Here is a 13,081-nt window from a genome sequence, read left to right on the forward strand (position 1 = left end):
GGCAAAGTTCGTACACTTCTAACAGTTGGTATCCCATGTCCATAGCTTTGAACAATTCTACGCTGACCCAGGTTCCCGTCAAGTCCCGTTCTTCCTGGGTGTGCTGACAAGGCTGATCTTGGTTGCACGTTTCGGCACAAGTACGGCACAAGGGAAACATCAGTTTGCCTTGACAATGGTGAGGTAAGACGGGGTGGTATAGGTTCGTGGGAGGCAAAACTTTGCACTTGATCAAGCCTTCATATTGTCGAATGTTGACCAGGTCGATGTGTTCCGTCAGCAATCGCTGGTGCCCTGTAGGAAAGTGACAATATTTGCACACGTAAGGATACAGCGAACACACATCCAAGTATTTGATTTCTTCTCCTTTCTCTTCGTCGGCTTGATACAGCAAACAGTTGACATTGGTCCTTCCTCCGTACAAACTATCCCTCGGGTTCAAGGGGTCCATGAACTGGTAACTTTCCACGAGGCGTTTAAACTCGGGATCGATTTTCAAACGGTGGACCGTATTCGTGTTCCCACATTTCCACCACTTGGTATCCTTGCTGTTCTAACTTCAAGCGTCGCTGACAAGTGTCCTGGTACAGGTCTTCCATGGTCCGTTGTAAAAACTGATTTTTAGTGTCACGTTCAGGGTAGCAGACGGGACATCCGTGAAATAAGCAATCGTTAAACTCGTACACGATCTTGGGGTTTTTTAAGTCCCAGCCATCGACCGAACACGTTCCGATGGTCTTTTCGCCTCCTCCGTTGCGGGCATGCTGAATCCATTTGTCTTCCTTGTCGCACAAGTAACGTAACCAGCGTAGTGCTTTGACCGAGTATTGACGTTTGACATAGTTGGTCGTTTGAGGACTGATGACAGCCACGGTCTTTTGAGGCATGAATCGTTGGCGGTACACTAAGGAACACGCTTTGGCAATGGTGCAAGTTTCTTTCAAAGGATCGACCCCTCCGTGTTCCATGAACAGTTCTCGAAATTTTCCACAGCAACGTCGTAAAATGTCCACGTCGAAACGACAATACTTTAACATTTCTTCCTGAAAGTCGAAGGGGTCGGAGGCATGAGCCTGGTACCAAGCGTAGAAATCTTCTCGTTGTTCGGTACGCATGTTGTCGGGGTCGTAATAGTGAGCCTCGGGCAAATGGGGTAGAACGGCATGTTGATTGGCTTCCGTATTGAAAAAGTGAGGAAAATAACCTTTAGCCATTTCTGTCATTCCAAACGTTTTAGGCATTCGACTCAAAGGCATGGCCAAGTAACTCATCGAATCTTTAAACTGCACTTGTCCCACTTGCATGAAAATGATTTTGGCTCCGTTCAAAGTGACTTTAGGACGTTCGGTGCCATGTTCCGTATAGTACCTCAAAAGAAACTGTCCATCGTATCCGGAGAAATTGTGAGCCATCACTGTGGCATGGCGATGACAATCTCGGTAACGTTCGATGTCCTCTTTGCTACATGTCTTGTCGATGGGGTCTAAGACCCATTAGGCAAAATCGTCTAGCGTCTTTGGTCCTCGAAAGATTTTTTCACGCCCTCCAGGAATTTTGCTGCAGTAAGGGCAATAACTGAAGATAGGTTCTTGAATACACTTCTCGCACGCTCGATGAGCCACGCAGAAATTAGGAATGTGAATGCCAGTCTCTTGCATGCATTCGAAATCGAAAAAGATGAAATTGCCTTTATTCTTCTTCTTGTGACCGTCATCTTCCTCTTGTTGGGGTTGGTATTTTTGCATGTAACATTGATGTTCCAAGTCCACGATGTGGTGACAAATGTGACATTTTTTTCTTTCCTGAACATACGTGTGCCTTGGCACTATTGGTACGTATGCCTTGTCCACACGCGGGGCACAATCTTAGCAGTTGACAAGCACATTTCGTCAGTGAACCTTGTGTTTTCAAATGTTGTTGGTAACAGGTAGGACTGACAAACGTGCGCTGACAAGCTGGACAATGCGCTCGTCCTTCGTCCAGACAGGGTTGAGAGGCCAAACATCCTGAGCATTTCGATCCACAATGTTTGTGTTGTTCTCGATTTTTATAGCCATAGTCACATTTCTCACAATAATAACTGTATCCCAGGAATCCAGTGATACTGGTAATGGTATCGAAATGTTCATCGTGATGATAAAGGTGAATGTATTTTCCATCCTTAAAATCTTGGCCTCGAAACAACAGAGGCCCACGCACTTCTTGAGGGTACACTTTCAAGATGTAGCGTGGAGCTAGGACATCTTGCAAGTTTTGCATTTCAGGAATGCCACAGGGTGTGTCTTTGGACAGGCCAGCTTGTTGTAACAGGAGTTCTGCTTCGTTTCGTTGTTTGGCTCGGTCCGATTGTTGAATAGTTTTCCAGGCTCTTTTCCATTCTGCCGTGTCGTTCTTGTTGGCATAGGTTCGTCCCACCACGATGGCTCGGGCTAAGCACATCTGGTCTTGAGGGTTGTTAATTTGGACGAGACTCTTTTGGCGCTGCTAAGGTCGTTCACCAATAGGACCTTTTTGCGTCCTGTCCCTTGAGGAAGAGAGACGTGAGCCATTTTCAGATCGTGTACGAGTTTAACGGTTGCTTATTTCACGGATGTCCCGTCTGCTACCCTGAACGTGACACTAAAAATCAGTTTTTACAACGGACCATGGAAGACCTGTACCAGGACACTTGTCAGCGACGCTTGAAGTTAGAACAGCAAGGATACCAAGTGGTGGAAATGTGGGAACACGAATACGGTCCACCGTTTGAAAATCGATCCCGAGTTTAAACGCCTCGTGGAAAGTTACCAGTTCATGGACCCCTTGAACCCGAGGGATAGTTTGTACGGAGGAAGGACCAATGTCACCTGTTTGCTGTATCAAGCCGACGAAGAGAAAGGAGAAGAAATCAAATACTTGGATGTGTGTTCGCTGTATCCTTACGTGTGCAAATATTGTCACTTTCCTACAGGGCACCAGCGATTGCTGACGGAACACATCGACCTGGTCAACATTCGACAATATGAAGGCTTGATCAAGTGCAAAGTTTTGCCTCCCACGAACCTATACCACCCCGTCTTACCTCACCATTGTCAAGGCAAACTGATGTTTCCCTTGTGCCGTACTTGTGCCGAAACGTGCAACCAAGATCAGCCTTGTCAGCACACCCAGGAAGAACGGGACTTGACGGGAACCTGGGTCAGCGTAGAATTGTTCAAAGCTATGGACATGGGATACCAACTGTTAGAAGTGTACGAACTTTGCCACTTTCCCAAGACAGAACAATACCACAAGGGTGACCCCACTCAGAAAGGCATTTTCGCAGACTACGTGGATGCCTTTTTGAAACTGAAGCAAGAAGCCAGTGGCTATCCTTCTTGGTATCACACTCCCGAAGACCAAATAAAATTCAAAGAGAAATACCGGGAACAAGAAGGCATCACTTTAGACCACATCGAGAAAAACGAAGGCAGGCGATCGTTTGCCAAAGTGATGTTAAATTGCTTGTGGGGAAAAATGGCACAACGACCGTGTTTACCCAAGACGGAATATTTGACAGAACCTTCCCGCTACTTCCAGATGATTCACGACAAAACCAAATTCATCAAACACGTGGACGTCGTTCGCGAGGATTTGATCTTGGTCAATTACGAAGAAGATCTGGACTTTGCACAAGCTGACGCATTTGGAAATGTCATCATTGCGGCTTACGTGGCAGCTCATGCTCGCTTAGAATTGTACGAAGCTTTAGAACTGTTAGGGGATCGCGTCCTGTACTTTGACACGGACAGTTGCATCTACATCAATCGACCGGGTCAGCAACACCCTAACATCGAAGGAGACCGTTTAGGAGCCTGGACAGACGAACATCCTGACGACAAGATTCTAAGTTTCGCGAGTGGCGATCCTAAAAATTACGGCTACGAATACCGGGACCCACAAGGAGAAGTGCACACAGAGTGTAAAGTGAAAGGATTGACTCTGAATTATCGTACCAGTCGTGTGGTCAACTTTGGGGTATTGAAAGAAGCCTTGCAGTCTGGAGAGGATGAAAACTTTAAAGTGACCACCTACCAGCCGAACAAGATTGTATGTTTACCCACTCACCACATCGTCAGTCGACCCTTGGAAAAAGTGTATCAAATCGTGTACCAGAAGCGAGTGCGACTTCCCAACCACTTTACTTTGCCGTACGGTCACATCAATATTGGTCAACATATAAAAAAGACAACGTCCAAGACCAACAGTTCATTGTCACTACTAAGACCAATCGAGAAAAAATGAATCCCTTCAAACAGCAAGTATAGAGCGTAAGACTCAAGTCCAACGAGAAACTCGGGTGTGATTCTTTGCCTCACTATCACATCACCAATGCAGTAACACATCTTAATTATTTATGTACTAACATCATGACAAACTACGTGCAACCAGTGAAACTTTCAGACCACAAAACTTTACCTTATGGACATACTGATATCAGCCAGTATAGAAAGGGACGACTTCCAAGAACGACACTTCATTGCGAGGACAAGCAACGAGAAAGATGAATCACTCTACGCAGATGAAAAAAGAGAAGGAACAAACATCACTGACCTCTTTCACTACCATACCGTCACAGCAAAGTGCATCCAAAAAGGGAAAGGATTCAGTAGACCTACAGGATTATTTTAGCATCCAAATGACTCAGACAGCGACCTCAAGAAAATTTAGAACGACAACTTACACCTACACGGTGAAATGTAGAGACTTCGCGTCTGATATTTCAGCCGAGGAAGTAGCAGGTTTCATTACGGACCTACTTGACTCACTGTTAGAGAAACTCAAATGTCATTCCAAGTCAAAGATCGAGGTCGTTTGAGCCTATCTATGTATCACGACAGTTTGAACTCACCTGTATGTCTCGGATTTAGCACACCTGCAGAAATAACTTCTTCCAAACTTTTGAGGGCTATTGAAGACGTGCAGTCGATGAGAGGAAAATTTGACATCACCGAAGGAAAAGTAACCATTCATATGGTATACGTTGTACCTCCATGGGAAGAAGACGATGACTGCACTTGATCTGCTTACTGATAAGTTTACCTAGCACGATGGATATAACAGCCGATTTACGAATGAAAGGGAATACGTGATGGGAAACATCTACGCTGGGACACAAGTGCTAGCTGACCAGATTTTTAACAACGTGTGAGTCGAATAGAGAGAGAGAAACATGAACTTTGTCCTATTTGATTGCATGTTACTTGTTTTGTGCTAGCTTTTTCTTATAAATGAACATTAAATGTAAACAGGTTTACTAGAGCCAAGAACTAAAAAACTAGTAAATAGGTTTGTTTGATGTAGAAATGCTTATGTATTAAATGAATAGTGCTTAGACCAAAGCACAGGCCAGAGAGCCCATGTATATACTTGAATAAATGTTTTGAACCCATACAATAGACTTTTCTTTTCTGAGCCTCTATTTTCTCTGTGAGTTTCTTTTTAGAACATTTCTGTCGTCTTTTCTATGTGTTTAAATGTGTATTTATATGTTTGTCGCTATCTACCCTTTGTCCTTACAAATACATTAAAATCCCTATAAAATGTTTTGACCCATTAAACCTCATGGCGTCACCCAAGTTCAATTCCCATTGACATCCAGGTGACATTCCCATGTTAAATTCCCACTGACGCCAAAGTGCAAAGTGACATTCCCATGTTAAAGTCCCATTGACGCCAAAGTGCAAACCCCTATTTTAACGTTAAAGTCCATTGACGGTAAGGTGACCCCATATACTACTGTCGTTATAAAAGTGATACATATGTCTCGCCATGCTTAACACGTGCGACAATTATGAATGTTAGCCAGCTTGAGGTCTATTTTTGTTTTAATTAATTGACTAAGAAGGATGTCCTTGGCTTGAGTCGTAATGTAATGTCTCACTAATTATTCTGAATATCTTTTCAGACTGATGTTAGCAAAGCATTTTCAGTTCTTTTTGTTGGTTTTGTTTTCCAGCTCCTTTTCACGTGTTTCCTATTTTGTTGTCACGGTTGCACATCAATTTTTAAACTGGATAGTAAGTCACTGATCACTGATTATTTGTCATTTTTTACTTACTTTATTTCCTCTTTTTCTTTCATGGAGACGGGGATTAAATCCTTTGACAACAATGTGAGTGTTTCGTGTTTGTGTGTGTAAAATGTGTCCATACAATGAAATTGGCATGGAGGGAGGGGCATTTGGCATGCTTAGTATATCATTTCTTTTTGCAAAACTTGAAGTAAATCCTTAGTATTCAAGTTTATTTAGATTGGATTCTGTTAACAATGTTTCTAAAATCAAGTGATATTATTTGAATAATATGCCAATGGACATCTCTGTTCTTGTTGTAAGTCAATCGATCCAGAATATAAGTGTATGTATGTCCCTTGCAGGTCCCTCCTTTTGGGCGCAGCATTATAGGGACTGTGCAGGAAACATGCAGTCTCCTATCGATATTCCAATAGAAGAGGAGGTTGAATATGTAGACAACCTTGGCTTTATAGAGTTCTACGGTTACGATGGCGTTCGTGTGCATAAAATTAAGAATAATGGACATTCGTGTGAGTATCAATGGTTTCCACACTCTGAAACCATCAAATGACACAGCCAAAGGACGTGTATTTATTTTATTTTTGTCTTCACACTTCTTGATTATTTACCCCTACCACCGTCCATTAGTATGCATATTTGGCTATTTGCATGTTCATCAAGCCCCCGATACTGATGTTGTCTCCAGATTGGTTTTATTTCCAGTCTTTTTGAAACCCCTCTTCTAGTTGTTTTGGATATTTTATATGATCTAATATTTAAGTTATGAACAAATCACTGTTGCTGGCATGATTATTTCACTGTTAGCACGTGTAGTCAAGAGCAAGGAGACCTTTAAATTAATATCTTCACCAATTGATTATAGTAAAGTTTCACTCAGTTTAATGAGTGTCTGGAATATAACATGATTACAAATTAACTGTTAAAATGCACACATGCACGGGCTCTCTCTCTCTCTCTCTCTCTCTCTCTCTCTCTCTCTCTCTCTCTCTCTATATATATATATATATATATATATATATATATATATATATATATATATATATGGGATTTTGCATCTGTAAAGACAATTATCTTACTACTATTAGTTGGTCCTGTGCGAATATACACAGTACACAGCAAACTTTCACGGTAACAGCCGACAGTACCGCTCAGTCGAGGGTAAGAAACTTATTACCCCTTTTATAAGTTTATACACTAACCAATATTATTATATGCTCATTTTTCCCCGTTAGCTTTACATTGTCAGAATCGTGCTATTTTACCCGATATTGATTCCACGCGACAATACACATATAGCATTCACCTGCATGAAGGAACTACTTTCTATTGTAAACAAACAATGGACGCGGACACCAGCACTTTTGATTTGTACACAAATCATGTACACTCGCGTAAGATGCTCTTTACGTTGTGGTTGTTTAAATTTTTTTCTGAATGAACTAAAACAGATGTTTCGTCGACTGCCACATACCAGCTGCTTTGGCACATTCCACGTTGATATAATGTTACGGATTTAGGCAAGCTACAGTATATAACAGACGCAAGATAAGGTCCTTACAAATAACATACGAGTGACTAGTCACATACTCTCTTCTTTAGCTGGTAATAAGAATGGCAAAATAAAATATACTTACAGTTTTACATCCTGAATTTCCTCAAAATGTATTTTCTTAATTTTGCAAATCCGAATTACATGAGCCATGTCATAGGTTTTCAATCTGGATTACACATTTCGAAATTGTGCTGTAATTTCGATGATAAGTGCAATAGCATCCTCTTTACTGCACTCAAAATGAAATAAACATTAAATTCCATAGCGTCTTTTTGATAATAGCAATTGAAAGACTTCATATTTTTCCCATTATGATTTCAAACATTCAATGACAGAAACAAAAACACATTTGCAGATGTTAACACGCTTCTTCAGTCTCATGTATTTCATGTGGAATTGTCACATACAAATCCAGTCCATAATCACGAAATTTCCTAGAATGGAGAAAAATACCAAAATCTTTTCATTCCAGATCAAATGGAAAAGTTGTTGCAATGTACTTTTATTCACAATATGACTCCAAATTTCAATGTTAACTAGACACGCCATTTTCTTTCGAAAGTTATGTCGAGTGCAAGTTCAAGTTCAAGTTCAAATGTATCTGGGCTGAGTTATGTGCGCAGTAATAATGTTGATTTGTGTAATGATGAATATGCGCTTGTGTATTTAGTTTGGAATGCGGCATGCATTTATTTACGTTGTTTCTTGTAGTGTATTTTGTTTAAATAATTAAACCTTAGGTAGAATAAAAAAATGAGCATATAATAAAAAGGTTACTGCATTTGTATGGGAAAATATGAACTCGTTTTGTCGGAAGGATATACTGCACTCCCAAAGTCGTGCAGTATTCCATCCAAAAACTCGTTCATATTTTCCCATACAAATGCAATAACCTATAACGATTGCACATAATAATATTAACATAATTGCTTGTTCCGAGGAATAACGGATATATTTGATTTCATGGGTGAAAATGCACCCGTTCTGTGAAATATGTCCGTTATTCAGTCGATGCAAACAAATATTCACAGTGTGTTCCGTTATTCCCAGTCGGAATTTTGCCTATGTGTCAAGTCTCTTTTTGGGGCCCCATGGGGTCATGGAGTTATTCCCTTTCGTATACTAATATATCGCCTCGGAGGTAAATCCTGTTTTTCTTGAGAGCAAATTTCATGTTGTTATATTATTCATCAACGATGTGGCGATGAATAATCGTCCAGTCGACCAGAAGGTTATATAAGTGGTATTGCATCGTTTACAAAATTATGTTGAGGGGTATATTTTTCCAGATCGGTCTATCATCAATAAATAATATGTATGTGTAGGGTCTTTAGTCTTAAAACAAGTGTAATTGGGATATATCTTTTTGTTGCAGTACAAGTTGATGTCAGTGGGGATTCCTATATCGCGGGTGGTGGACTCGAAGGACTATATAAAGTCTCTCAGTTACATTTCCACTGGGGAGTAACTTCAGACAGCGGTTCTGAACACACAATCCATGGAAAAGCTTTTCCCATGGAGGTAATCCAACAAAATGATTCCACTTTCAGTGACATGTACCATATGCACGACACTTGTAGGAACTTCGTCAATTTCTCTGGAATTCAGTCAGTAATAACAGCTTTGTTTCCACCAGGCGCCCAAGTAAAAATTTAAATGATGACGGTGTTCTTCGACGATATTTGTTTTGTTATTCTTTATTATAAAATGACACGGACTTGTGCCACGCTTTCATCTCAGTTTATAATTTGCATGCACCCCCGCCCTTAAGGCGAAGCGTGGCCATATTATGCATCTTGTCTATCCGTCTGTTCGTCCGTCCGTTCCTTGTTTCATTTACCTGTAATAACTTTAGTACCCATCGATCTACCGTTACCAAACTTGGTAAATAGTTTGCTTTTTGGGCAAGGATGTAGCCTATCGATTTCGGGCTGCAGCCATAGCACCATTATAGCTTCCCTAGTAACCACATGGTAAGCCTATTTTTCAGCTTCTCCTCTTGAAGTACTGAATCACTTTTAATTAACTTGGTTGGAATGTTTTCTTTTACAACTTTTATCACATCATTGTCTTGGTTGGCCTGCTCGTAACAGTATTGCATCTTTGACAGCCATGTGAAAAATATACTTCTTTGACATCTTCAGAACAAATTATCCGATTTTGATCAATCTTGGTAGACATAATTACTAGGATACGTTTATTAGTATCATTTTCAGGTTTATGGCTCCCACTGTGTGACTTCCTTAGCAACAAGGAAGAATCGTTTTATTGAAAATTCTTCTTCAGGATGGCCAAGCCATTCTTTAAAGTCAAAGTTGTTGATAGGATCGTTTCATTGGATATGTTGTATTAGAATTGGCCTTTGGCACCGCTGCTCTGGCAATGCTGTTGCTTCCGTAGTATCCATGTGAAAAACCTACTTTCAACTTCTTTTCAAGAACGGCTGAGTCATTTTTATGTAAACTTGGTTTTAAAAATTACTGTACATTCTATGAGATTTCTGAACAGGGTGTTTCTCCTATGAAAGGTGTTCAGCAGTATATGTCCTATTTGAATTAAATTTGGGATGGCTCACCTGGCAAAGGTTTTGCTTCCATAACAACTGAATGTTACGCTTATTTTTAACTTCTACAGAACGGATGAGAAATTTTAATCAAAGATGGTAGGAATGTTTCTTGGGCTGTGATTCGTCATTCTTTTATTCAGGATATCTCCTCTAGCAACGACGTGCGTTTCAAACAAACCTTGAGAAAAATGTATTTTTAACTTCTGCTGCTTTAGACCTACCGAGTCGGTTTTGTTTAAAGGTCATAGGAACAATTCATATCACAAACCGATTTCAGAATTTGTTCCAGAGCGGATCGATAGCAATGATGAGGTTTCGATAGCCACTATGCGGTGGATAACCTATTTTTAATTTCTCCAGAATGGCTAAGCCAGTTTTGATCAAACTTTGTAGGAAATTTTCAGTGGATGTTCTTTCAGTATTATGATTCAGATGTTTCTCCTAGCAAAAGCGTAGCTTCCATAGCAACCAGGTAAAATAAAACGGAGTTCCATTTCTTCTCGAGAACGGCTGAGCTCTTTTTTAAAATCGAATATTGGAAAAACATTTCGGATATGCTCTACCAGATTTGCCTCGGTTTAGTACCATTAGAAATGATGCGTTTTCTATAATAACCAGGTAGCAAACACATTTTCGACTTTCTGATTCACCGTGATAGATGTTTCCTTGTGATGTGCTGTGCCCGAAATTGTGTTTTAAGTCATTTGCCTACCAACGGTGTGGCTATGGCTAGGTGGAAAACCTTCACACACACACAGACACAGACACACACACACACACACACACACACACACACACACATATATATATATATATATATATATATATATATATATATATATATATATATATATATATATATAACAATTTATTTCGAGAAATAATGATTGTATAGAACTAAATTTGTTAGGCAGTGTTCAGTCACTGTCACCTTCAGGATACATAGAATATCAAGTTTAGCTAAATAAGAAATAGAGCTAAACAACAAATATTAATTTCCGTCAGTTTGGAAAAAATATCTGGAAATTATCCCGAAATGTGTATCTTTCAGCCCAAGTTACCTGTTTTGTCAGTGAATTCCTTGAAAGCTGGTAGTATGGGGGATTCGACAATTTAGCTGTCAGTTGGACGTAGCTACTTTTGACCAAATATACTTACAATACAATACAATACAATACAATACAATATATTAAATTCAAATATCGCAGCATCGGTAAACCATCGTCGAGGACATAATTGGCTTTATGTGTTCAAGTAACTACAAAATTAGAGGTCCTTCTGTTTTTTTTATTTTTTTATTTTTGAGATATCAAATACCAGTGTTGACGTTCTGTTCCGATTTCCTGATGCAAAAGTGTGCTTCCTTATTGAGCTGTCTTTCTTAGGACCATATAGGAAATGTTTACCTTAATATGTGAATCGCGTACCCAGTACGCATAATATAAATTTAAATATAATTGTAAACCTGACAATATTCGGCTATTAATTACATCTTTGAAGAGAAATGCTGACCATAATGGGTGAAATGTTTACCTGTCACGTGTTATGTAAAGAGGAAGGTGTACCCGACTAGGATATCCTTTTGTCAATGATGTCACGTAGCTCAATAGTTTGCGTGCTGGAGTAACGGCCGAAAGGGCGCGAGTACGAATCCCATCATCGGAAAAACCCAAATAGGCAACCGTGGTATATCGGTTGGTTAGTCACTTTCCTTACATCACTTCGGTTGTAAATAGTCTGACCGAGTTGCTGTTCAGTAAAACGAGCAATCAAACTAATTTTCTCTGCATACGCAGTTAAGAGACCGATCATTTAATTTTCGAAGGGGAGTGGCTGGGACTTTTTTAAAAAAGCATTCTGCCGCTCAAACAGTTTGAAAAAGAATATTCCTGCTTTGATTTATTGTAAAAACATCTATTATATCCATTATATTCGTTCATAGAAATTAACAATCTACAGGTTTTAAAAGAATTCCCGATTTGAAATAAAATCCAAGATCCTATCCTCCAGTGAAATGAATAATTGCGTAGGAGTGATCGACTGAATCGTGCAACGCAGTAGCTTTTAATTTGTATTGTCCAGTTGGTCATTAAACCATTCATTGTGATCATATGACTTCAGATGAGGAAAACAGGGATTCTAGAATTTAATTAGAGAGGTTATTTTTTTTTTATTCTCTTGCTTCCACGATACAATGGTTCAAAAATTTAACATAGCTACTTAACCAAGAAAAGATAGCACAATGCAACCATAAAATTTACTTTTTATGATTGCTATCATGATATGGGCGCATTAGGTTTCGTTGCCATACTTGTTCCCATTATAAAGATGGCAGTGTATTTTTGCAGATGCACATTGTACACTATAAGGTAGACTATGGCAGTATTATTGATGCTATTGGCAGTTCCCACGGTCTTGCTGTCCTGAGCTTCATGTTCAAGGTAAAATTGCAGAAGCACCTCGAATATGTGATCCCCTCACCCACACCCTACACACACACACACACACATACACACACACAAGCAAGTGTTGAAAATCAACCCATCTTAAAACAAACACACACGCAAACAAGCAAAGAAAACAAAACAAGAAGGACGTTTTAAGCAAAATAAATCTGCATGATTCAAAAGTTTTTATGTTTTGTTCATTCTCTTTATAAATAATACAATTCCTCCAAGTCAAATTAATATCAGAATTACTTTACGTGCCGTAGACGTTCTTGTGTCGTAACACAGAACATGTGCGTGCATAAATTATATAACTTTAACTTTTGTTGGCTACCAAATATAAACCATCGTGCTGATATGGCCAGGGCATCAAGCGTTAATGGGCCAAGATATATATATATATATATATATATATATATATATATATATATATATATATATATATATATATATATATATAT

At 39.5% G+C, this 13,081-nt stretch overlaps 1 protein-coding gene across 1 annotated transcript in view; it reads left to right on the forward strand.

Annotated features, from left to right (window-relative positions):
• The window catches only part of LOC149776998 (carbonic anhydrase-like), a 62,628-nt gene that overhangs the window by 25,957 nt on the left and 23,590 nt on the right, over positions 1–13,081 (forward strand). Inside the window, exons 3-5 of the mRNA XM_089941753.1 lie at positions 6,397–6,564; positions 8,983–9,128; positions 12,522–12,614. Of these exons, the coding sequence (XP_089797879.1) occupies positions 6,397–6,564; positions 8,983–9,128; positions 12,522–12,614 (407 nt within the window). The remainder of the gene's footprint in view (positions 1–6,396; positions 6,565–8,982; positions 9,129–12,521; positions 12,615–13,081) is intronic.

The sequence above is a fragment of the Sinohyriopsis cumingii genome, chromosome 18, assembly GCF_028554795.1.
Source record: "Sinohyriopsis cumingii isolate HCF-2022 chromosome 18, ASM2855479v2, whole genome shotgun sequence".
Classification (NCBI taxonomy): Eukaryota; Metazoa; Mollusca; class Bivalvia; order Unionida; family Unionidae; genus Sinohyriopsis; species Sinohyriopsis cumingii.